The following is a 27,660-nucleotide window of genomic DNA, read 5'->3' on the forward strand; positions in this document are numbered from 1 at the left end:
TCAAAGGAAAGTGGGCTAGTATAGGAAAGTGGAGCTAAAGTAAAAGATCAGCCTTAATCTTACTGAATGGCAGAGCTGGTGGGGCCAAATTGCCCTTTCCTGCATTATGCACCAGTTACTTTGAATGTCTTGCTTTTTGATACCTCTGCTAAGGGAAAATACTTCACTGGACTACTACAGAATGAAAGCATCACACCTGATGTCAGAATATCTGTGAGAACTGCTACCTGAACTCCCCAGGGTGCATATACCTTTCCGTGACCTGGCCTAATTAAATGCAGAGCAGGCTTGAAGATCCAAGAAGCCTGGTCCTGCTTCTAATTCCTAAGTTAATATAAATTAGATAATCATCCATGGTTTCTACAAATAGTAACACGAGTTCCAGGGTAATAACCATCTTTCTGATCTCACCTTTCATCTTGATTGTTTCTACTGGCTAATTTTCGTGCTTGCCGATCCATTAAACTTGTTCGTGATCGAGTCTTCTTCCATGAGTAGTAGTACTTCACGAGACTTGCAATTGACTTATCTGGTAACTGAAACATGATATAAGGAAGAAATTGGTCAAAATCCTAATAAGTGAACATATGTGAAATCATAGTGAGAATGGGAAATGGAAGCAGTCAAGGCAGAACAAATTCTTAAGATAATTCCTCAAAAATCTCTGGTAAAACGATATTTCACTTAACACACTTAATTCTTTTACATTCCTGACATTTAATTTATTCCAAAAAATTCACTGCAACCTTCTTAGCAACAGGAATTTCAGGGCAGACAGTGGTCTGCAGATGTATCCAGAACATGATCATTCAGTGGTCATGATTATTTGTCCTATCATCTCGTTTTCAGATGTTAAAGTATCTCAAAATTGAAAATCCAGGGCCAGAAGCCATTATCAGTTAATTAATATAGTTTTCAGTCTCAAATAATAATGTTTTCAATATTCTCAGTAATTTTCTCAACCGACATTCAACTTTGTAAACTAATAATTTCCAGAAGCATGGTAAATACAGAACAGGAATGGATACAAATGAGAAAGAATTACAGAGATGTGTCACAAAGAATGACACCATTCAGCCCATCATAATCAACACCATAAATTTTGAAAAATAATGCAGTTCATCACATCCACCCACTCTTTCTTCCTATCAGTGCAGTTTTTTCTTCTTGTCACAGGAGCTAGGCTCCTTCCAATTAAGCCCATGAGGCTAGCACTCAAGCACCAGCTTCTCCACATAAAATTCACACAATTTCTCTAGCAAGTGCATCAACATCCATCATAAACAAGTACCTGAAGAAGTAAATGTTTAATGGTAGTGACTGATGCAGTAACATCTGGGAATCCCAATCACAAATCTACAGGTGGCAGTGGTTAAGTGATGGCAAACTTCTGCTTGAGACAGATGCAGAATTTGCCAGCTACAGGCGCAAATGAGCAGTCCTTTTCAATATTGCTTTTGCTCACCCCGAATAGGGCAGAAGTTAGAAAAGGTGCTCAAGCATTGTTTATCTCAAATCCCTCTGGCTGGATCACTCCATCACTCAACCTGTGAACAGAACCTATGGTACAAAAAAAATCCATCCATAGGCACCCCCCCCACCCCCAGGTGATCTGGTTTTCTCCCACATCCCAAAGATGTGCTGGTTGGTAGATTAAATGATTGCAGTAAGGTGGTATAGGTGGCTGGTAAAAGAACTGGGAGCATTTAACGGGCATGAAAGAGAGAATAGATCACAGGGAAATAAGTGGGCAAATGAGACTGATGGGAATGCTCTTGAGAGCTGGCATTGATTCAATGTACTGAGGAATCAAAATATGAGAAATAAAGCTTTCTACCTGAACTGACCATATTCATGTAGCCAAATGTGAATACACTGAAAGAAAAATTGCCATAGTAACTGGAGACGTTGGACACCAGTCCTCATTGAGGGGTGAGCAGCTTCAAATTCCTCGACGTCAACATCTCAGAGGATCTATCCTGGGCCCAACACTTCGATACAATCACGAGGAAGGCACACCAGCGGCTCTACTTCATTATGAGTTTCAGGAGATTTGGTATATCGCCAAAGACTCTTGCAAATTTCTATAGATGTGAGGTGAGGAGCATTCTGACTGGTTGCATCACTGCCTGGTATAGAGGCTCCAATGTGCAGGATCGAAAGAGGCAGCAGAGGGTTGTAGACTCAGCAAGCTCCATCACAGGCACAACCCTCCCCAACATCAAGGACATCTTCAAGAGGCGGTGCCTCAAGAAAGTGGCATTAATCTTTAAGGACCCTCACCATCCAGGACATGCACTCTTCTCATTACTACTATCAGGGAGGAGGTACAGGAGCCTGAAGACCCAAATTCAATGTTTCAGGAACAGCTTCTTCTCCTCCATCAGATTTCTGAACAGTCCATGAACCCTACCTCGTTATTCCTCTTTTGCACTACTTTATTTATTTAATTTTTGATAACATTGTAATTTTTATGTCTTGCACTGTACTGCTGCCGCAAAACAACAAATTTCATTAACTTATGTCAGTGATAATAAACCTGATTCTGATGAAACAACTTTGATATTTCTGCCCAAAATGAGGCCTAGATAAAAGAATGACAACTGTGGCTAGATACTTTCTTGAAAAGGAAAATCATCTGAACAGAGAGGCATTTAATGAGGTTTGCTTTGACGCAAAAACAAGATTACTAAGTAGCCATTGGAACGTACTGCGGATATTAACAAATGCCTTATGACTCTTGGCCTCAAGCAAAAATCAGTATGTCACATAAACAAGGGGCATTTCTTGATGCAGAGATAAGTGTACAGCAAAACAAGATCAACCTCATTGAAGAGTTCAGTGCAAAAGTTGGGCTAAACTTTGTAGCATCATAATTAAGAGCGGATGGAGAAATCAACTCTATTGACATCCTTATTCTGAGAAAATGCATGAAAATGTGCTTATTAAGAGTTTGAGTGAGAAATACAAAAAGACATGGAACCAACGTTGATTCAAACGCTGGAACTTTGTGCATTGTCAGCTGTATTTGTACCGAAATCCACATCACACAAACTCCATAAGATGCAAATGATGGCAGGATTAAGCATTATTTCGTCAGATAAATCACAGATGTACTTGGTTGCAGCACAGCATTACACCCAAAAGATTCAACATCAAGGCATACCATAAACTGAGCTAGGCTTGAAACTTCAACAACACCGCAGAAACTCTGATCCCATATATTTTTGATATCTGAGCATACTGGAAGGATTTCAAGATCACTAAAGTGCTTAATCCATTGGATATTTCACTCTTAGTCACCAAGATTAGTTTGACAAAAACAGGGGAATCCTAGCATTTACAGAAAATAAGTGTTCTGCAGTTGACAGAATGAACCTATCAACCAAGAAAAATATGAAGCCTACCATTAGCTTGAAGAAAACTAAATAACATGAAGTGGCCTGTGATGATGGCAAGCAAAAGAAATGGAGAGGTTTTGATGACCAGCATGAAGTTTAAACTCCTTTCAATCAACATAAGTTATCCATTGGCCAACTTCCACCAGCCAATGCAGCAGCAATCCCAAGATAGCTTCACCTTTCATAATGACACTGACACAATCAAGCAATACTGGAAATTCTACTCAATTTTGAAGCTATGGATTCCACCACCATCATTGAGTTTGTCTCTAAGCAATAAAAAAATGCAATATTCAAGAAAGGCTGGCACGTCCTTACTCAGCCCAAAAATAGGACATCCTAGAGCAGTCTGCAAAATGGTCGGAACAACAACCAAACAAAAACTTCACCGATTTCTTGTCAGAATCTGAATAAATGAGGAAAAATGTGAACCTGAAAAATCCCAGTATTTTGATCATCTTGAAGGAGAGACAAATCAATGACCAGGGACCACCAAGGCTCTGACCTCCTCTATTACAATTGGTCCTACTCATATCCTCCTGTATCCTGATCCTTCCAAAGACATTCTTCCACAGTAGTAATGTGGCTTCAAGCCAACTTAGAGCACCATCAATACAACTTGTTACATGATAACTGTAGGAAAAGGTATTGAGAACAATACTAAAAATGCTTCATGCTAGTTATTAGCCTAACCGAATCTTCAACTCCTTTAATCATTAAGCCTTATGGAAGGCAATGCCAAAATATGGCTGTCTGCTGAATTCACCATGTCCTCAGCTACTTTATGATGAATGATTGCCACTGTACAGACACAAAGCATCTAGCCCATATGGTGTCACTGGCCATGTCCTTAGATCCTGTGCAGATCAGCTAGCGGGAGTATTTACAGACATTTTTAATCTCTCCCTGCTTCGATCTGAACTTCCCACCTGCTATAAGAAGACCACTATAATTCCGGCACCTAAGGAAAACAAGGTAACGTGCCTTAATGACTACCATCTGGTGGCTCTGACATCCACCGTCATGAAGTACTTCGAGAATCTGGTCATGCACGCATTAACTCCAGCTTCTAGACAACCTCGACCCATTGCAATTTGCCTACTGCCGAAACAGGCATTCGCTATCTCCCTGGCCCTACACTCATCTCTGGAGCACCTGGACAGTAAAGACACCTACATTAGACTATTGTTTACTGACTACAGCTCCATCTTCAATACTATTATTCCAAGCAAACTCATCTCCAAACTCTTTGACCTGAAACTCAATACCTCCCTTTGCAACTGCATCCTTGACTTCCTGACCAACAGACTACTATCAGTAAGGATAGGCAGCAACACCTCTGCCACGATTATTCTCAACACTGGTGCCCAACAAGGCTGCATCATCAGCCCCCTACTCCACTCCCTATACACTCCAACTGCATGGCCAGATTCTGCTCCAACTCCATCGACAAGTTTGCGGATGATACCACCATAGTGGGCCGTATCTCAAATAACGATGAGTCGGAGTACAGAAAGGAGATAGAAAGCTTAGTGACATGGTGTCATGACAACAACCTTTCCCTCAATGTCATCAAAACTGGTCATTGACTTCAGGAAGGGGGGCAGTGTACATGCTCCTGTTTACATCAACGGTGCTGAAGTCGAGAGAGTGGAGAGCTTCAAGTTCCTATAAGTGAACATCATCAACGGCCTTTCCTGGTCCAACCACATAGACACCACAGCCAAGGAAGTTCACCAGAGCCTCTACTTCCTAAGCAGGCTAAAGAAATTTGGCACGTCCCCTTTGATCCTCACCAATTTTTATCAATGCACCATACGAAGCATCCTATTTGGATGCGTCACGACTTGGTATGGCGACTGTTCTGCCCGTGACTGCAAGAGTTGTGGACACAGCTCAGCACATCATGGAAACCAGCCTCCCCTCCATGGACTCTGTCTACACCTTTCACTGTCTCGGTAAAGCAGCCAGCATAATCGAAGACCCCACCCACCCTAGACATTCTCTCTTCTTCCCCCCTCCCAACGAGCAGAAGATACAAAAGCCTGAAAGCACGTACCACCAGGCTCAAGGACAGCTTCTACCCCACTGTTATAAGACTATTGAACTCGTTTAAGATGGAATCTTGACCTCACATTCTACCTTGTTATGACCAGGCATCTTATTGTCTACCTGCACTGCACCTTCTCTGTAACTGTAACACTTTATTCTGCACTCTGTTATTGTTTTACCTTGTACTACTTCAATGAACTGTTGTAATGAATTGATCTGTATGAACAGTATGCAAGACAAGTTTATCACTGTATCTCAATACATGTGACAATAATAAACCAATTTATTTACTTAGACTCATTTACTATCCAGGTCAAGCAGGACTTTGTCATTGCACCAATCTTGTATTCCATCTCTTGTAAGTTTAATTTTAATTGTGATCTTCTTTCTCTTGAATTAGGTCTTTCTATCCAATTGACAGTCATCATTTCAACCTGAAAAACACTATGATGCTGGAGGAACTCAGCAGGCCAGGCAGCATCCATAGAGAAAAGTAGGCAGTCAACGTTTCAGGTCAGGACCCTTCTGGAGGACTGAAGAAGGGTCCTGACCTGAAACGCTGACCACCTGCTTTTCTCCATGGATGCTGCCTGGCCTGCTGAGTTCCTCCAGCATCATAGTGTTTTTCATCTAGATTCCAGCATCTGCAGTCCTTTGTTTCTCCATTATTTCAACCTATACTGTCTTCACTTCAAAACTAAGATCACTAAGAATGTAATCACCTACCTTAATATATTGACAACTATGCTATCCTCTGAGATTTGCCTTCAATTTTAGGTGTTCTACCAGCCTGCCCATAGCATTGTTCCTTTTACCCTAATATCACTATTGGACAATGCTGAGCATTTCCAGCATATTGGCAGCCTCTCTCTAACAGTTAGCTTTCATAAGGAAAATAAACAGGACTTACTATGCCAGCAATTCTTCACAAAACTAGCTTGTCACAGTTTTCATCTGCAGATTTGTTAGTAAAAGCTAAGATCTGGTCTACACATACAAAAACCACCTTAAGCTCCAACAGTGTTGCCTCAAGCACATCCTTCCAATCAGATGGGAAGACTATTAGACCAATTCCAATATCTTCTCTCATTTTAATATCATTAGTAAAGATTACAAATCATCAAGCTCGCCGGTCCAATCATTGTGTGTGGAAGACTGAAACTCAACTCTCAAGTCCTGCTCTCTCAAATCCTGCAGAGGGCAGAAATCCTTCACGATGATAATGTCCCCACATATCGGGAAGAGCTGGCAAAAAAAGTTACTGTGTCACGGCAAACAAAGATCTGCTGTGAAAAGAAGAGTCTTGCCCAAGAAGTTGAGAAATGACAGTGTGAAGGAAAGGGCACAAAATACGGGCTAACAGCATTTCCCTCCTCAGGGAACCACCTGCTATATCTGTGTATAGATCTACAGAGAAAAGATTGATTTCCTCAGACAGACTGCCATCACCTGATCTTATCAATGACCATCACAACCCTCCCCGAGGAGATTTCATTCTTGGATCAAGGGAAGCCCATGATGGATTAAACATAGTACCCTGTCATCAACTATTAATTGAGCATTTTCTACACATGTAGCAGTTTACAGTCCTTGTCACCTCTGTGGACACCAAACCTTAAAATTAACAAAATTCTGTTAACTTTCCGGCAAACTTCAATTTGAATTGTCTTAAAGCAGGTTATGGTAAAGTTTAAGAGAAAACTATACAAAAGGTTTGATTACCATCTGCTGAATTCTGTGAAAGCTCTTTCCATGAAAGCTGAAGGCCTGTTCAAAGAGGACCTTATCTTCTACAGTCCATTCATCTGGAAAAGGGGTGAAGTTAGGCAAGTCGGCCAATGACTTCTCAATGTTGTGTTTGTGCCAGAATAACATTCCCAAAGCCTATGTGAGGTATATGCAAAATAAAAAAACATTAGAATACTATCTTGAAATTTGTGCACTGTTATTATCCAAGCCAAATTTAAACTCCAACCTAGAGCAAACTGACAGCTCTAAAGAATCCAGAAGTTTTTTTTTCAAAAAGACTCTCAAAATAAAAAGGTGGGAGTGGGTTACTGTTAATACAGGGATGTCATGAGACTCACTAATCTTCCATTTCCCCCTCTGTGAGAATGCTCCTAATACAACATGGTTTCAAACAGTGAAGACTTGTCTCTGCAATTACACAGCCAACAAATTTTGCTTCCTCCACATTTACTTTGCTCCTTTCTCCCTAAGATGCCGAGTCTCATTATTATACTAATTCTCTGGCTATAATCCCTGTTTAAGAATAAGTTAGGAAAGTACATGGGGAGAATTTTATGCTCCCCAGGATGAGTCAGAGGACTACCTTGATAAAAAAAAACTGAAACTGGATACTGAGCCTTCATTAATGTAGCTCTTTCCTGTTTAAACAGGAAAGATGGGGATGGGGTAAGTGGGGAAGATAAACAACTGTTCTTGAGACACAAGTCAATAATTTAAATACACCCAGGATGGCCACAAGCTCAAGAAAGGCAAAAACTGCTGGATTTGGAAGATATTGTTTTCCCTAATATTGTTCATAGGCCAGAGGCAGGAACAATTTCATTCCAGCCTCCTAATCTAACCTGATGTGATCGTATTGGCACACCAGCTCTCACCACAATCTCTACCACTAAGTACCTTTCTTCCGCCCTGCCAGTTCTTGGCTGCTGCCTTTAACACCCAATTCTCTCAATTTGGCTGGCTGCCAGAGAGAAATAAGAAAAATGGTCCTGAATTGAAATTCACTAGGACCCCCCGATTTCTAGGTGTGCTTGTCACTTCAAGTATCCCAGCAAAAACGTAATCACCTGCTATCAGGAAGTGATTCAATCATGGGGTAACACTAAGTTAACTCTGATTTTGTCTTAACTTGATCTTCACCAAGTGCACAAGATCACTGTACAGCATTCGTAAGTGAAAACATTTTCCCTGTATTCCAAGTAGCTTGCAGACAATCTTCATACTCCTGCAGATACCCTGGCTGAAATTACACGACTAAATACATCATGAATGAAAACTGGAACTTATCACTCTACTGGAATGACAGCACATTATGATTTTACTTTGTAAGCCATCACGAGACTTTTTTAAACAACAAAGGATACAGTGGATTGAAGGTGGGAACATTTATGCCAATGTCTAACTTATGCAAAGTCACTTATTTCACATCTAAACTTACTATTGTTTTATGTAAGACTCCGTGCTTTGCAGAGAGTGATTTTATTCAAGTTCAGATTTGCAAAAGTTTATCGATGTGAAGTGGAAACATGTTGTGCCAAAGATAAACTTGTTGCATAAAATGGGCATATACAGCAATATAATTTATGGGGTTGCCCAAATCCCTTCATGATCCAACAGCAGAACTGGGAGATTTTTTAAAATAATGTAAAGATCAAAATTAGATAAATGGACAAGGACATATATTGCAATGAAAACTATCAATTTGAAAAAGATAAATAACAGACCCTAAATGCAAAGGAAGATTGCATTCAACTCTCTAAATAAACTACCAGAATAGTTTCATTACAAACCTGTTCCACATTGTAGCCATGTTTTTCCTTTGCTACTGCAATATACTCATCCACTATATAAAACAAAACAAAAGTAAGTAAACTCAATGCATTTGCGCCCCCCCCCCCCCCCCCCCCCAAAGAAGTAGACACAGTTCAGGCATTTGTTGGCAATCATTATGTCCTGATAAGATGATTAATGCTGGCAATGAACAGTTCTACAATTTTGCATACAGCATCCAGCAGTCTCAAATAGAATTAATCTTCATTCACAAGGCAGCATGACATCAATTTCAATGACAATCAATGGGATCTGATGGGAACAGCAGTTAGAATAGAAAACACGCATGATGCTATGCATTGCAAGAGAGTTCTTAGGTAATGAGTTGAAGATGATCAAAGCACAAATAAATCTCGTGAAACTTTTGAGGGTTAAGAGTCAGAGTTAAACAGCATGGAAACAGGTATTTCGGCCCAACTCATTCATACTGACCAAGGTGTCCACCTGAGCTAGTCCCATTCGCCTTCATTTGGCCCATATCCCTCTAAACCTCTCCCATCTATGTATCTGCCCAAATGTCTTATAAATGTTATAATTGCACTTGCCCCTGCTACTTACTCTGGCAATTTGTTCCATATAACCACCACCCTCTGTGTGAGAAATTGCCCCTCAGATCCCCTTTAAGTCCTTCCCCTCTAGTTTTACACTCCCATATCCTGGGAAAAGACTGTGACAATCCATCTTATCTGTGCCTCTCATGATTTAATAAACCTCTAATAAAGTCACCCCTAAGCTCCTTTGCTCCAGGGAAAACAGTCCCAATCTCCTAAAGACTCTTCAGCTTTCTGAATAAAAAGCATATTTTTATCTACCTCACTGAACTGTAATTTGCTATATACAGCATTAATAGTATAAAATGCACGAAGTACTTAGAAGTGCACTTGAAGAGAATGACCTGCAGACCGACACATGTATTGCTGCAAGGTGGGATTTTTGATCAGCACAGATAATGGGCATGACAGCTTCTTGCATTTTATAAAAGGAATGATAAAAGGAACTTCTGCTTTTCAAATTGACACAAGTTGGTTTTCAAATGGAGAGTGCTACAACAGGAGAAGGAACATAAATGTTTACTGGCCAGGCCTTGCGCCTTTGTTAACATTAATTTTGGGCTAGATGTAGATATTTTTGAAGTTGACTTCTTGAGGAATATTTCATAAACTGACCTATATTTCATAAAAATGAGTAAGTATTCTGTTGATTTCTAATTGTCACACTTGCCATGAAGCCATTGGAATCAACAAAACCACCACATTTGGAATATAGTGGAAGATAATGGTGTGCTTTTAAATACAATCTTAGTAAATACAGCATTCCTATACAAGTCCAACAGCATCACAAGAGAAAATCTCAACTTTTCCAATCTGATGAACAGTTTCACTTAAAGATGCTGACAGAACTGTTATTTATTGGTAACAGTTTATGTTTTTGTTGGTTAACCTATCCAATGCAATGCCGACAAACCATCGCCACAAGTTATGGATTGCCTCATTTAACGGCTCTAAAAGATTTCCCCCTTTCCCCCACCAAATTAAATAAAATCATGTGAATGTAGATCAAACAGTGGTTCAGGAAGTTCCACTTGACTGTCATGTTTAAATTAATTTAAGAAACACTTTTGGCATTGTTAATCTAATGTCAACCAGTCAAAATGGATTTTGCCAAATTATAAAACAGCAAATCTTCCACTCATCATTTCCTGCCATCAACTATCCATAACATTCTAAGACAAAAGCTTCCATTGTAACAAAGGAATATTCAAAAGGTATTTTTCTTCCTGGAATTTCAGTCTGGGTTATTCCCATCAGAACTTCAACAGACCATATTAGCATGTGAATTAGGAACAGGAGTAGGCCACTCAAGACCTTTGCGCCTACTTCACCATTTGATAAGATTACGGCTGATTTTATTGTAATCTCAATTCTGCATTCCTGTTTATCCCAGGTAACCCTCCACCTCTTAGTTATCAATAATATATCTATTTCTGCCTTGAAAATATTCAGCCTTTGCTTCCAACATCCTCTGAGGAAAACGATTCCAAAAACTCACAACCCACTGCAGAAAAAAAAACATTGCTACAACTCCATCCTAAATGGGTGACCCCAACTTTAGAACTGTGATCTCTAGTTCTAGATTCACCCAGAATAGCAAACATCTTCTCTACATCCACCTTGTCAAGAGCCTTCAGGATTTTGTATGTTTCAGTCAAGTCCCCTTTCATTCTTCTCACTCAAGCCTAGCATGTCCAACCTTTCCTACTAAGACAACCCCACAATAATGTGCATTTACATAGTATCAGTAACACTGTTAGCAGTCTAACAACTATCCTTGAACCAAACCCAGGCCATCCAAGAACATTGTCTATTAATATTTCTAAACATAGCAATATGTATAAAAAGTGTACGTTACACCTCAAGAGTCACATACGTAAAGTTTATGTTAAAAATAAAAAAATGACAAATGGTTGGACAAGAGAAAAGTTAAAAGATTGGTCTTTACATGGTGTAATGCACCTGTCCTGGCAAAAGAACATCCTATTGATTGAGGGTAACTACAGTGGTGTAATAAATTAATATCTGCACTGAGGTCCTATTTTTGGATTTTGAAGGTATAATTTCCTGCTGCTTTACCTTCTCCATTCAAATTTCCATTACTGACGTCGTGGCTTGGTGACGAACTACATCAAAAATACTCTTTTTTTAAAACTCATGTACCAGAAGGCCCCCAACTTCCCATTTCTCCTAGCCTTAGTGAATAAGGGGCTTCTTCAGGCTGCACATCTAAATGAAGGGCAACAATGGGCTCCTAAGTATTACATCTTGTTTGTCTCTTAGTTGAGTAGATACCACCCAAAAAAGGACCAGCAACACTGAATTCAAGGAGCAGCAAGTCAACCTGTCAAGTTTTATCTCCTTCTCTACCTGGCTTCTGCCACCACAGCTCCACAGTTGCAATTGGAAATTGTATTTATAACCACATGCAGCAGGTTAAAGTAAGGAAAAGGGCTGAAAAACATTTGATGTAGTGGTTGGTTTGATTTTACTCATTGATCTACCCAACAGATCATTTATGTCTGAATACATTCCTATATTCTTAGCTTTTAGCAACTTTCCTCATGTTTGATTCAGATATATCTAACATTACTTTCAGTTTAGCTGCCATTTGTTTGAATTGTCTAACACTGACACCTACATCTTTTTAATAATCAAAAATGCAATTTTGATTATTTTAGATTAATTAACTTAATGCAGCCAGTGGCAGCTAAAGAACTGTTTTAGCTGCTCTCTATAATTTAAATATTCTTATTCTTCACATTTATCTTTCATATAAAATAAATATCTAACATTTCAAGAAGCAAAAATTGGAATTCTGAAATAAAAACATTAAATGCTGGAAATATTCAGCAAGTCACACTGCACCTTAGGAGAGAAAAACAACAGTGATATTTCAGACTGATGACCTTCCATCAAAAATGGTTGTAATGTCTTGACCCAAGGTGTTAACACTGTTGCTTTCTCCACAGATGTTGCCTGATCAGCTGAGTTTTTCCAGCATTTTGTGTTTTTATTAATATTAGGCATTTTCATGCAACTTATGGAACTTCTGGGAAGTGGGCATTAAACAGCCACTGAAGTCCATAACACATCTAATGGGGCAAAGGTATTAATCCATCAATTTAATTGCTGATGATTCTGAACAGGCAAGGATGAAGAATTACTTGTCTTGTTAAAGAGTAGTGAGCACTATATTGTGGAGTGCTTAATCAGTCCAAAATCAGATAACAATGAAAGCAGAGACTTGCAGCAGTGTAATTTAGTTGTTCCCAGAACATTAAAAAAGATGTTTAGTGCAAAAAGCTCCTCCTCATGTAAATGTTGAAATAATCCAAAATAGCTAATCCACTTTATGTTTTAATCAATAATCTCATCAACTGAATTTAATGCCAAAGGCAAATGGTTAGTTATCTGCCTAAGATAAATATGGACAAGGGAAATAAACCATATTCCCCAGAAGATTCACACTCAGTTGCCAATGAGTAACAAATCTTGAAACACCGAGTTCTTCTGAGCTGTAACCTAAAAATGACAAACGCAATCAGATCTTCCAAGGTCCCTAACTAAACAGTTGTCTTAAATAATCTGAGCAATACTCAACAATAATTAAACTTTCAGCATAAAAAAAACCCTTACATTATTCTATACCACGAAGGAACACACCCATCTTGTGAAAGATTCATCGATGCATCTCTCAAGTTTACTAAATTATAAACAAGTTGCACCAAATCTCACCTAATTTAAATACTTTGCAGTAAAAGACAAGAGTTAATTTACGCAAGCACAATAACTAAAGAAAGTAGAACTACTTGTGTGTGTTTGGATCTACCATTCTGACACTAAGATTTTCAAAGTGGCCACTGCACATAATCTTTCCACAATACATAAAATGTAATTTTTTTTCTTGGGCATTTCCACTGTGCTCACTACAATTCTATAGGTTGCTATTTTAAAGTTCTACTAGCATTGTAGAAACCAAACACTACAATGTTGATCAATCCTTCCGATCAGGACAATTTTGAAAAATTTTCCTTCAGGAAACATCCATTCCCCACAAACAATTGTGTATTTGATTAAGTTTATGAAAACAAATGTCAAATTAATACATCTTGTTAAAAAAAAGTGATTATTAAATTACTTACATTTTACATCTGGAATTATGTGATATGGAGACCAAACCAGCATACCACCAATTTCTTTATCACTGTATTTTGTAGCACCTGTTAAAAGAAAATTTCAGAATGATTTGCTTTCAGCTATTACAGCCATGCCTTGAACACACTGTGCCTACAACTACAAAGTAAATTATGCTTTCTAACATGTACTTTCTACCGACATGCACTTTCTATTCACTGAGGTACAATGCGTACTTGTTACAACATCTAATTGTAATAGTAGTTCTTCTTGATTTTAAGATTACCAATTACTTAATTACATAGAAACAGTTGAAGTTTACACGGTAATTAAACAGAAACCATTCTCCATCCCACTCTGATCTGTGGCCTCCTGCTCTGGTACAAGGAAGCTCAGCGCAAGCTTGAAGAACAGTACCTTGTCTTCCACCTAGACATGTTGCAGCCTCCTAGACTCAACATTGAACACTGCAACATCAGGTAACTTGATTTCTCTAATATCAGTCGTCCGCCTGCAATGTTGGCTCAGTTTTTTTTCTGAAAGTGGAGGGAGAACATGCCCAGTCTAAGAGATACCCAGTAAGATGCCCAGTGCCAGAGATATCTTCTTCTTCTGCATTTTGCAACTCCTATATTCTTTTGTCTATGTTCTCACTCTCTAACTGCTCCCATTCACTCATTGACCAAATAACCTTGTTTACAGCTTATCCCCATGGTCACCCTAGTATTAGAAACATTCCCCCTCCCACACCCCCCTTGCAGCTTAACGACATTCTTTTATCTCCTTCCCAGTTCTGATGAAGGCTCTACAATCTGAAACGTTAACTCAATTTCTCTTCCCACCAATGCAGCCTGACCTGCTGAGTATTTCCAGTATTTTCTGTTTTTAGATTTCCAGCATCTACTTTTTTTTATCTTCAACCGTTGAAGGTGATCAAACTAAAAGAATCAAAGATTAGAAGAAAAATTTTGTCTTGATCACCATATTTCCATGTATACCATATCATTTCACCATAAACAGGCTTGTTTTCTCATTCTTCCAGTTCTGATGAAGGATCCTTCATATGAAACACCGACTCTTTCTCACCCCATTGTCGCTGAGTGCCTTCACCATTTTGTTTCAAGTCCTTCTGCCTGAACGTGTGCAAAACATACCTCATTGACTCCCATCATCTCAGCTCACGTGTGGAGAATGACTAACTGATAAAAGTGCGTGCAGCACAAAATACATCTGTACTACGGCCATAGTTATCATGTTTAAAGAGCAGAAAGAAAGTGGGAGGTAATTACATAGTTCTAAAAGTTTTGAACTCATCTTCCTATACGATGCTATTGTAATTTTATATACTTTGCTGCAGTAGAAGTGCTATCTGATACCCATTCTAGAAACAAGAGAATTAATCCCAACTCTGCTGCTCTAACTAATGATTATCCGGTGTCAATGAAATACCAGTGAATCAAGAACTGACAGTTCCTCTAAATATATTTATATTTAGTTAAAATGACAGACTTCAAACAAATATTAACCTGTTTTACAGGATGCATTACTTAATTGGACTCAACAAATCAATTACATGGCTGCTTAGGCTTTCTTTCTCTACGTGATGCCATGCGTAATCAAATTTCCATTCCCACAAACTGTAAAATTCTGTCCTGCAACTTTTGCAACGAGGGATGCTTAAGCCATGAATTGTTAGAACAAAATGAGCAACGAATTACTTCAAACAATATCCAATTTAACTTTAAAGCAGTAAATTGATCCAAAGCAAGGCATCAGAACCCCCAAGTCCGATTGTAGCCTGGAAATCATCCCCATGTTTTCCAATCAGGCATTGTCAACGTCCACAATTATAGCTCATAACATCACCACTGGTATATGATCACCAAACTACTTAATCTTCTTCATGTTAACAACTGATAAAGTTATAAAGAAAGGATGTGTGAAAGTGCAGGAATCTGGAAAGTGCACCTTGTGATGCCACAAAGATGAAAATTATACACGAAAATTGATTTTAATAAAGTATTATTTGAATGCAGGATTGTGGATTAATTCAGCTGTTTATTATTTTGTTTGCGAACTGTAAAAAAAAGTTAGGATACTCTTTAATATACCTATCCTCTAATGACAAAACTTCTTAAAGAAATAGAGTATTCAATTGATGCTAACCATCCAACCTGATTTTGGGGGTTCTGATGACATGCTTTGGATCAATTTATTGCTTTAAAATTAAATTAGATATTGTTTGAAGTAACTTGGTGCTCATTTAGTTCTAACAATTCAAGACTCAGGCATCCCACTTTGCTGCAAAAGCTTGATTAGAGGTAGGTCTTAAAGAGGAACAGAATTAGGGAAATTAGTCCAAAATTGGCCTTGACAGCTGAAGCTACAGTTGCTAATGGTAGAAAAACTGAATATAGGAAATAATCCAGAGGCCAGAATTTGGGCCGCATAAAAGCTTAAAACTTTTATAGTCTGGAGAAGATTATAAACAAAGCAAGGCAAGATCATCAAGAGATCTAGAAAGGAGCACTATAAAATCAAGACATTGCTTAACCCTGAGTTAAGATGCAGACAACAGTTATAAGGCACCTCAGGTTCATGGATACTAGAATAACAGAAGCTGGCCAAGCATGCACTGGAGCAGTCAAGTCCACAGGTAACAAAGGCATATATGATTGCAAACAGCTGAAGTAGGGGCAACAGTCAACATTACAGAGACTGTTTTAGAGGAACGCAATCCCTCTGTAATGCCGGGGACATATGTAATGTGCAAAAATGTGATTTTAGTGTAGAAAAGCACAAAATTTGTTAAATTGTTGAGAGATTGGGTAGCATTGATATTCAAAAAGAACCTTGGTATGCTTGTACAAAAGTTGTGGAAGGCCTACGTGCTGGTGCAGCAATCCAAATGGTCAAATGGGACGTTAGCCTTTATTACGAGAGGATATGAACACAGGAGTAAGAAAGTGTTATGCATCGGGCTTTGGTGATACTGCATCTGAAGTACATTGATTGATTATTGGATGAAAAGCATCAGAACCCCAGTAATCACAGCCTGGCAACCAGAGAATGATCGATTTATTCCCAGTCTTTGCTTTCCATCCAATAACCAATTCTCCATTCATGCCAATTCCACATGCACTAACGATTAATTTCCTGTGCAGGACCTCTTTGAATGCCTTCTGAAAATTCAACTACATCACTTCCATTGGTTCTCCCTCATTTATAACTCTGGTCATTTGGTCCTCTTATCCACACTGTTTCCAGGGATGGTGGGTCTGCCTTACGAGGTGCTTGAGTCAACTGGGACTGTTTTCTCCCAAGCTTAAAAGACAAAGGAAATTTCATCAAAACAAGAAATTCTAAATGGCTTGGCAGATAAGATAGAGGGAACACATCTGATCTAACTGAGGAGCCCAAGACCAGAGGGCAAAGTTTCAGAACAAAGGGTTATTTACACTGAGGCGAGGAGAAATTTCATCAGAGGCTGGAGAACCTTTGGAATTCTCTACTCAAGGACTGTGGATTTTTAAAAATTTATTAGTCACATGTACACCGAAACACACTTCAACGCATCGAAATGCATCTTTTTGCGTAAATGAGAATGTGCTGGGGGCAGCCCACAAGTGTCGCCACTCTTCTGGCGCCAACATAGCATGCCCACAACTTCTAACCCATACGCCTTTGGAAAATGGGAGGAGACCCACACAGACACACAGGGAGAACATACAAACTCCTTGCAGACAGCGGAGGGAATTGAACTCAGGTCACTGGAGCTGTAATAGCGTTACACTAACCACTACACTACCATGTTCAGATGTTGTGTTCATACAAAATAGAGGACTAAGAGGGAAAAGGAAGATAGATGACCTTTGTTACAATCAGAGGAGAGGATGCCATCACATATATTATCAACTGATATGTGTTCTTCCCCACAAAGTAATGTCAAAATTAGACCATGTACCCCAAGCCACAATCACATTTCACCAGAATCACAATAGATCAAATGCGTAAATTAGCTAGACAAATTTCATGGCTATTGTATTTGCAGAGACAGACAATGCTGGCCTCAAAAAAAGTACACAAAGTTTAGTAGCAAACAAGGGCTATATCGAGCAATAATATAAGCTCCTGGAAGAACTCAGCAGGTCGAGCAGCATCTTTGAAAGCAGAGGGATGGTCAGTGTTAGGATCTTGACTTGAAATGTCAATCATCCCTTTGTCTCTACAGTTGCTACTCGACCAGCTGAGTTCTTCCAGCAGTTTATTTGTTGCCTTAGATTCTAGCATCTACAGACACTTGTGTCTCCAAAAGACATATAATTTTTTATTATAACCGTGCTTATTTATTATATTCACTTAGAAAGTTTAAAATACAATCATCAAAATAAGAAGTTCCAATGGTTCAAAAACATACTGAATTAAACTAACCAAGAAATCCCGAAGTTCAATCCCACTTAACAGATCTCACCAAGGATCTACCCCTAATTTAAGAATAACAAATAATGGAAATTAGTGCTTTTGTTCCTGATTATTTACCAAAGATTCTCATGCTAATATAATTGCTTGGATGATTCATACATGCCCCGCTCTCCTCACCCACCCGCTAAACACAAAATTATATTTTTTTATATATGGGTGGACCATAAAGTTAGAATTTTTTAAAACTATAACCATAACTGTAGTTTGAACTATGCTTCTCACCAAAAATTTCCTTGCATCTTAATTGCTTCTTAAGAGCATTAAAAATCTCCCAGCATCCTACTACACTCTTCTTTGAAATAAGAAATCAAATTTCCATCATTTAAATAAAGTCCTGACTGTACAATGCTACTATAGCTCCAGCGACCTGAAATTCTCATCCCAAAGAGTGGAAAGACCAAAGCTGTAAGAACCCACACCTGTGACTAAACTCTTGTCATAGGTAGATTTCTGTATCAAGTCCCTTCCAGCACTCTTTGAAAGCTTCATGTATCAACACTGATGACTTCTCTCTGGTTCTGCTCCTTTTTACTTACAGCAATTTCTCTTCTCCAGTGAAAATGATCTTGCTCACCAATTTGAAAATACCAAAATCTCATCTTATTTTCAGAAGCTAGATATTCCACCTGCACAATATCATCTGTACTCCAATGAGATTAAAACCAAAAGAATCTCAATGGCATCATCAGACACTGAACAGCTATCCACAAATAAAAATACATCTAAAAATATGATCAGAGAAATGTAAAAACAGCTATCAACAAGAAACAATGGCATCAGCTGTGATTTATGATTTCCAAGACATTGCAAAACTTGAACTTTTGTGAGCTTCAGAGACAAAGTAACTATGTAAATAATCTTATAACCACATATTCACATACTGCAATTAACAGTAACTTTCTGATAAATATTAGGCCCAAGATTATAGCATCTGTGGAAAGATAAACAGTTAACGTTTCAGGTCTGAGAAACGTCTCAATTTTGAGGGAACCTGGATTTCTTGAAAATGAAAAAAACTGCAGATGCTGGAAATCTAAAATAAAAACAGAAAATGCTGGAAAAATTCAGGTCAGGCAGCACCTCAAAATTAGGCATTAAAATGAGCGAGTTGCTGGTGTGTGTTATGCCTCCATGGGGAATTCACTCTTCTGCTAACTCAAATTTCAATCAAATTGGCACATGACACCTACCTTGATTGATGGGGAAGAGATTATAATGAGGATTCATCTCAGGCAGGCAGCAGACCTGGGAAGAACTACTAAGTCAAAAGAATTCCTGCTCCTCAGGATTTCAAAAGAACGTGAAGTGCTGCACCAATTACCAAAGAATCCTGAGCTAATCAGGCCCCTTCATTCTTGACCAATTCAACAGGGACCTAAAACTTACATTCAGCTAGTCATTCAACGTATAAAAGAAACTTAACTTGCTCTTTCAGACATGCCTTAAAAAAGCAGTAATGACAATTTTGGATCTACCATCCTTGGTATGTAGGAAATTTGATGTCTTTATATTTGGTTTACACTAAAGCTCACTGCAGAAAAGGCTTCATTATCCAGCATTTTACAACACAAGTGACAACATTTCAGAGAACAGCCAGGCCAATTGAGGAGCAGCACCAAGACAGTGCTCCTCTGGCATTTTAGATTAACTGGTACACGTCAAGCACAGCACATGCTAGATAAATAAAGATTCTACTATACTTTCCCAATAAAGTTATTGTGAACAGCTACCACCAGCATGAATGGTTTGCACTTTTAGACGATTTCAATGTAATTTGTGTGACTTTATTCTAAACCAGACAGTACATTTATTCATTATCAGTGTCTTGAGAAAATGGCAATACAATTCTGACATGTCAGTTGGTATTATTTTCAGCACTGGATCTAACAAGCTGGAATACAGATGACAAACCTAATCAATACTAATGCAAACCTGCATGCAAATTCATACAGCATTGAATATTCTATATACAAGCTATTTTAAAATGTATTCTCATATTTAGGAATTTAAGAAGCTATTTAGTAGTCTCAATGTTTTGTCTTATCCACAATCAATGATTAAAACTGGTTACCTGGTCATCATCACATTGGTGCCTACAAAATCTAACGGTGTGCAAACCACATTTTACAACGTACGCAAATGACTACACTTCAAAAGTATTTCACGAGCCGTGAAGCTCCGTGGCACGTTCTGAAAGTGACATAAATGGTTGCACACAAGTGCAAGTCTTTTTGTTTGCATTGTGTTTTAACCCATCACACGCGTACAGTTTGTCTACTCTGGACTTCTGACAATCGTGTCGGGGGGAGGAGAGACTCGCAGCGCACGAAGCAACCCACGACTCTTCTCAACTATCATTTGCAAGTAGTAGTTGGCAACCGAACGAAAAGAGGGGCAACCCAACAAACAAGGCGGCACTCGGACCGGAGAGTGACACACGTATCCCCGGCAGGCTGAAGCAGCAGCTCCAGAGCCGGAGCCTCGTTCCCAGCCCGCCTCACTGCGCATGTCCCGGCTCAACAGCCTATTTAAAGAGCTCCTTTCCCACCTCGAAGGCGCTCGGTTCCCCGCGACTCGCAGCCCTCAGCCCCGGTCCCGAGCAGGCCGCCCTCGGAGAGCTAACCCACCAGCCCCAGAGTCTATGAACTCAAGGCGGAGCAACTCTCCTTTCACCCTGCCCTCTACCCGGGGGGGGGGGGGGGGGGAGAAGGCACTTGCAGCAGAGTCGAGGCTAGCCAGTCACCATCACCCTCACTTCCAGAACAATCGGGGCTCACATCAGCAACCCCGCGGTGCTAATGTCGTTATTATTGATGAAGACAATTCTTTACCAGGGTTAAATTCTGGAATGGAAGCCTGATAGTCAGAGCCCACTCGCATTCCGACATCTGCAACAATAACCAAACAAAAAAGATAATAAATCACCCGTAAGTATGATCTAAAATAAAACTTGACCAGCGTCGAGTTACCGACATCGAATAACTTGGGGTTTAAAGACTCCAAGGTCTACAAAAGAAGTTTGATATTTTTTTCGCATAGCGTTCGAGGCTACCACCGTGCTCGTCGTCACTGCCACTCTCCTCGGAATAATGTCCATTGGAAGAGGCGCCAGCGGGGCTCTTAGTGCCGTTCGATCGGCCTTTGCCCAGGTACTCCGAGCCTTTCTCCATCATTCCGGGCATCGTAGGATGAAAGGATGCAAGGGAGGAAAGCGGCGAAAGTTGCTGGCGTCTCCACTCGGCGCTGCCTCCAGCTCACAACAACTCGGAGCAGGCAAGGCAGGCGGCCTCAGCACGGAAAGAGACGGCCACTATCACTCCGCTGCCCCACACCAACACCCGGCTGCCAACGCCCCACCTGTGATCCCACATTGTCCCAGGGATACTGTTCGGGTCCCCATCTATGTGCAGGAAATTATCCCCCAAGTATTGTGTAGGCGAAGCGGCGCCTTTTTCCTTACCCACACTTGTGCCTCGGACTCTTTTTATTCTTTGTTCCCTCCCCTGCGGAGGCAGAGCTGTCACAGCGCCCATCAGCGGTGAGGCGGCTTTAAAAAAAAGCACAAAAGATCAAACTGAGTTTTTTTACACTTGAAAAGAGCTTATACTCTTGTTTACCAAACAATGTCAGTGATATGTGTGCATGATTGCTATTTCAGCTTGGTAGAACATACAGCTGCCCTAGCCTATATATTGCAACTAAGATGCAAGGTTGGAGTATTGGAGTTGTAGATATTGTTCAGTGTGTGAATTCTCTAATTCTCTAAGGGCGGTGCAAAATCAGATCGAAATAAATTAAAGGCTTAAAAGTTCGACTGAAAGGCATAGAGAGAAAATGCAATAATACTGCATTGCGATTCAGGGAATTGAACTAATTTGAATGTGCTGTGTGGTTCGTGATCAATTGGAATATTGCAAAAATCAATACAAATGAAATAGCTCTTTGAAGGAATTTATTCTCACACTCGTAAGTCATTGTTTATAGTGATCATCTAGAATATAAAAGTTATGCACGTATCACCCGTTTTGTCGACATTACGTAAATTATGCAAACCCAGTTTATGATTTAGAAACAAAGGCAGAGCTTACTAGATAATACTATTGTCCTTATCCAGGAATATGCATGCAGAAGTAGCCTATAGTAGCCGGGTGAAACAAAATATGTTATCAAATGGGGAGGTTTTCAAAATTCAGGAAAGAAAGTAGTAATAAATAAACGATGGCTAACAATTTTACATTTAAACATAAGTTAAAATAAAGCAAAGTGATCATATTATCTCAACTGAGTTCAGGGTATTTATAGAGATAGTGTTATTTAAAATGGATTACATTTTTTCCTTACAACTTTGTTATTTTAGTAGGATTTTCTGTGTGTTGCTTAAGGAAGCATATACTTTCATTGGATACAGTGCAGTGATGGTTCACTGGGTTGATTCCTGAAATGAAGGGGGTGATGTATGAAAAAAGGTTGGGCCTGTACCTATTGCAGTTTATTAAAACATATGAGACTCTAAGAAGGATTGACAGGTTAGATACTGAGGGAATATTTTCCTTCAAAGGGGTATCTAGAACTTGAGAGAAAATGAAGATTCCAGAATAGGGCTTTGCCAATTTAAAATGGAGATACTCCATCTGTTATAATGTTGCCATTCAACCTGCTTATATCTTTCTCAGACTCACTTTCCCACTTCTAACAAACTTCAGTGCAATACACCTGGTCTTTTCATCTAGGTTGTTAATCTAAATTTTAAGTTGCTGCAGTCCCTGTGACATCCCACTGGATATATTTCCCTATCCTGCAAATGATCTATTTCTTCCATTCAGTTAAGGGAGAGAAAGAGGGAAAGTGTGTATGTGGATAGGGAGAGGGAGAGGATAGAGAAAGGGAGAGGGAGAGGATAGAGAAAGGGAGAGAAGTTGAGGGAGGGGTAGGAAAGAGGGAGGGAGATAGAGAGAGAGGGAGGGAGATGTACAGAAGGAGGGAGATGCAGCAAAGTCCTGATTCCAAGGCACAAAGGCTGAATCAGACATTTGAAATTGGTTCCTACATTTGAAAGCTGAATTTTGCTTTGATTTGGTGTCTGCTCTCCAGTGATTGGCTCAGGGAAGCAAAAGGTTTGGAACTATTCCCTGATACAGGGATTGGTAGAAATTACTTTCATTCTGGACTGCAGCTCATATTCAGATCCAGTCTTGTGATGATTCAAACCCTTCTCATTATCCTGCAACTGACTCAAGTTCGTGCCAGTCTGGCTTGGCCAGCCTCATCTGGAGCAAAGGAATGTAAAACTTTGGACCTATCTCAGTCCCATCTACCCAGGCTTGGTACTCTTGTCTTCTTACAGTACCTCATCCAAGGGAAGCTATTCCCAGTGTGTAAGCTTAGCAGTGAGGGTAATCAAACTATCTGGTAAATGCAGAGACAAGAGTTGTAGGACTGGAAGAAGTTACACAGCTAGGGAGGGCAAGTACAGTTAGGGATTTGGACAAAATGAACATTTGTTCAAAACTATTACAACATTGTAATAAGTTATAAAGGCATGAAACAAAAATATTGATATTTCATCATATAAACATGAGCAAGTAAGAAACGTAGGCAGGAGTAGGCCATTTAGCCCCTAATGCCGAATGTATCATTCAATAAGATCATGTCTGACCTTTTACCCTTAGTGCCACTTTCCCTTGACTTCCTTGATATATGAAAATCTTTCAATCTCTGTCTTGAATATACTCAATGACTGAGCTCCAATAGGCAACTTGAAGAGTTCCAAAGATTCACTAACCCATGGATAAAGGAATATTTCCTCCTCTGCCTGAATGGCTGACCCCTTACTTTGAGGCAGCAATCCCTAGTTCCATGGAGTCATACAGCATGGAAACAGCCCCTTTGGCCCAACTCATCCATGCCAACTGTGTTACAAAGCAAGCTAGTCCCATCTGTCTGTGTTTGGCCCATAGCCCTCTAAACCTCTTCTATCCATGTACTTAGCAAGATAGCCTTTAAATGTTACTAATGTGCCCACCTCAACCACTATTTCTGGCAGCTCATTCCACATCGCACCACCCTTTGCTTGAAGAAGCTGCCCATGATGTCCCTTTTAAATCCCTCGCCTCTAATTTTAAACCTATGCCCTCCTGTTTTTAGCACTCCCTCCCTGGGAAAAAGACCATGTGCTTTCACCCTATCTATCCCCCTCATGATCTTGCATATGTCTATCAGGTCACCCCTCAATCTCCTTCATTCCAGGGACTTTATTCCTAGTCTACACAACCTCTCCTTGTAACTCAGACCCCCAAGTCCAGGCAACATCCTGGTAAATCTTTTCTGCACTCTTTCTAGTTTAATAACATCTTTTCTATAATGGTGACCAAAACTGTACACAATACTCCAAGTGTGGCCTCACCAATGTCTTGTGTTATGAACCAGCAACAAAAGAAACACACCGAGTCATGTATAAGTATTAAAAACTATTTTATTAATAACTACTTATGATAATAAGAAAAATAAAAGTAAAAACGTTAGAATGTTAGCAGTAAAAATGTTAAATCTTAAACATTAACCCCAAAAACTAAACTCGAAGTGTGTGCGTGGCAAGTTCCCAAACTCCAAGTCTAGGAATAGTTCTCAAAGTTCAGTACAGCAAGCTGTAAAGTGAAACGTGAGCAACGGCTTCTTCAACAACCACTGTTGACTGAAGAGAAAATGTAGAGAGAAAATAGAGATATTACAAAATCCAAATGTTCCACTTTGGAACTCATACAACACCTTAGTGTCTACTCAGCCGTGACTACTCCACCGCTTTCTTCCAAAGCATTTGCCACCCTGAAAGGCACTCGAATCGTGGCCGTCCACACAAATACCTGTTTCCTTCTACAGGTCAACAACAAAGTGGACTCCACTGCTTTGTTCCGAAGTACCTGCCACCCCGAAAGGCACTCGAATCATGGCTGTCCACACAAATACTTGTTTTCCTCTACAGGTTAACGACAAAGTGGACTCCACTGGATTATTCCAAATATCCATACGTGGATTGTAGTGACAGACACAGTTATTGTTTTTCAGCCATCGATAGAGACTAGCAGGCTGGTGTCTGCCTCTCTGTCTCTCTGTCTCTTCTCTGACTGATTCCGACTGTCTGCTCCAAAAACGTCATTACGTCCTTATCTTCTGTTGATGTAATCACGCCACACACACACACACACACACACACACACACACACTACTCTATGTCTTAAAGGCATATTCACCAATAGTAACGTCGTCCATAACACTTGTATAACTGTAACATAACTTCCTAACTCCTATATTCAATGTCCTGACTGATGAAGGCCAGTGCGCTAAATGCCTTTTTCGCCACCTTATCAACCTGTGACCCTGCTTTCAGTGAACTATGCTAGGTCCCTCTGTTTCATAACACTCCCCAGGGCCTTACCATTCACTATATAAATCCTACCCTGGTTTGATCTCCCAAAACGCAATACCTCATTTCTCTGGATTGAAAGCCACTTGTCAGTCCTCAGCCCACATACTTAGCTGATCAAGATCTCCCTGTAATTTTTCATAACCTTCTACACTAGTTACAGCACCACCTCTTTTAGTATCATCTGTATACTTAGTAGCCATGTCTTGTACATTCACATCCAAATCCTTTATGTAAATTACTAAACAACAAAGATCCCAGCACTGACCCCTGTGGCACTCTGCTAGACATAGGCCTCCAGTCCAAGCAACAACCCTTGAACATCACCCTCTGCTTCCTACCACTGAGCCAATTATGAATCCAATCTGCTATCTACCCCGGGATCCCATGCGATCTAACCTTCCAGACTAGCCTGCATGAGGGACCTTGTCAAAGACCTTGCTAAAGTCCAGACAGACAACTTCCACTGCCCTATCCTCATCTACCCTCTTAATTACCTCCTCCAAGAACTCCCAAGAGATTTGTCAGACAAGACTTCCTATAGATGAAGCTGTGCTGACTGTCCCGAATTAGACCCTATCTCTCTAAATGTTGGTAGATCCTGTCCCTCAGAATCCCCTCCAGCAATTTTACCCACCACCAATGTAAGACTCACTGGCCTGTAGTTTCCTGTCTTGTTTTTGCTACCCTTTTTGAACAATGGTGTCACATTAGCCACTCTCCAGTCCTCCAGAACCTCGCCTGTGGCCAGAGATGAAGTAAAAATCTCTGCAGGGGCCTCCGCAATTTCTTGCCTAGCTTCTCACAAGGTCTGAGAATGCACCAGGTCAGGGCCTGGGGATTTATCCACTTTAATGCACTTTCAGGCCTCCAATATCTCCTCTTTGCTAATTCATATGTGGTCCAAGACAACACCACTCACTTCCCCCATTTCCTTAGCTTCCGTCATTTTCTCCACAGTAAAAACTGAAGAGAAATATTCATTAAAAATCCCTTCCATTTCCTTTGGTTCCACACACAGACGGCCATGCTGATCTTGAAGGGGGCCTATTTCCTTCCTAGCCACCCATTTACTCTTAATATACCTAAAGAATCGATTGGTATTTTGCCTCACCTTGCCTGCCAGATCCTTCTCATATCCTGTTTTTGCCCTCGTACCTTCTCTCTTAAGTACACTGCTACACTTCTTGTAGTCATCAAGATATTCACTAGTTCCCAATTGCTTATATGCAATGCATGACTCCCTCTTTTTCTTAAACAGAGCCTCAATATATCTAGTCAACCAGGGACATCCAGAGACTTCAGCATTCCTGTATCTACCCTGATGTTTAATTTAAAAAATTGTATATTTTAATGTGATCACTCATTTTCTTAATCTCAAAGGAGTATATATCCCATCTATTTAATGTCTTCTCATATGACAAAATCACCTTCCCAGAAATCAGTCGAGTGAACCCTCATGTACTTTCTCCATTATATTCAGATGTAGTCTCTCCAGGGCCCTATGTAACTGGAGCAAGATATCTTTACTGTTTTTAAATCCTCTTGCAATAAAGGCCAACATATTGTTTATCTTTCTAATTGCTAAACCTGCATGTTAACTTCAAGTGATTCCTGCACCTCTCAACACCAGCACTTTTCAAGCTTCCACTATTCAAAAAAGCTCTTCCTTTCTCTACTAAAGTGTATGACCTCACCATTTTCCACAGTATATTTTATCTGCCATATTCTGTCTATATCCCCTTGAAATGTCTCTGCATCCTCCTCATAGCCCACACCACCCATCCAACATTGTATCATCAGCAGACTAGGTTACATTACACCTGATGCCCTCATCCAAACCATTAACATGGATTGTGACAACAAGTGTACAGTGCTGGTGTAGCAGTTGACATCAGACCACTAATTTAGCATGGTCCACCAATCCAGAGACCCAAGTCAAATTCTGCCATGGCAGCAGTGGAACTTAAATTCAGATCGATATTCTGGAATTTGGAAAATCAACAATAGCTCATCTTAGTAATAATGACCACAGTGT

The 27,660-nt window shown here is 39.9% G+C and overlaps 1 protein-coding gene across 3 annotated transcripts in view; it reads right to left on the reverse strand.

Moving 5' to 3' along the window:
- Positions 1-21,477, reverse strand: part of rcor3 (REST corepressor 3) — a 53,589-nt gene extending 32,112 nt beyond the window's left edge. The window contains exons 1-6 of one of the 3 annotated variants that reach the window (XM_052011589.1): positions 21,258-21,477; positions 21,034-21,090; positions 13,729-13,806; positions 8,993-9,045; positions 7,176-7,337; positions 412-536 (exon numbers count right to left, since the gene is read on the reverse strand). In XM_052011589.1, the coding sequence (XP_051867549.1) occupies positions 412-536; positions 7,176-7,337; positions 8,993-9,045; positions 13,729-13,806; positions 21,034-21,090; positions 21,258-21,384 (602 nt within the window). In that variant the 5' untranslated portion in view covers positions 21,385-21,477. Of the gene's footprint in view, positions 1-411; positions 537-7,175; positions 7,338-8,992; positions 9,046-13,728; positions 13,807-20,273; positions 20,682-21,033; positions 21,091-21,257 lie in introns of those variants that run through there. The other 2 variants (XM_052011588.1, XM_052011590.1) reach the window with 2 other exon arrangements.
- Between the last annotated feature and the right edge of the window lie 6,183 nt (positions 21,478-27,660).

Source organism: Pristis pectinata, chromosome 3, assembly GCF_009764475.1.
Source record: "Pristis pectinata isolate sPriPec2 chromosome 3, sPriPec2.1.pri, whole genome shotgun sequence".
Taxonomy (NCBI): Eukaryota; Metazoa; Chordata; class Chondrichthyes; order Rhinopristiformes; family Pristidae; genus Pristis; species Pristis pectinata.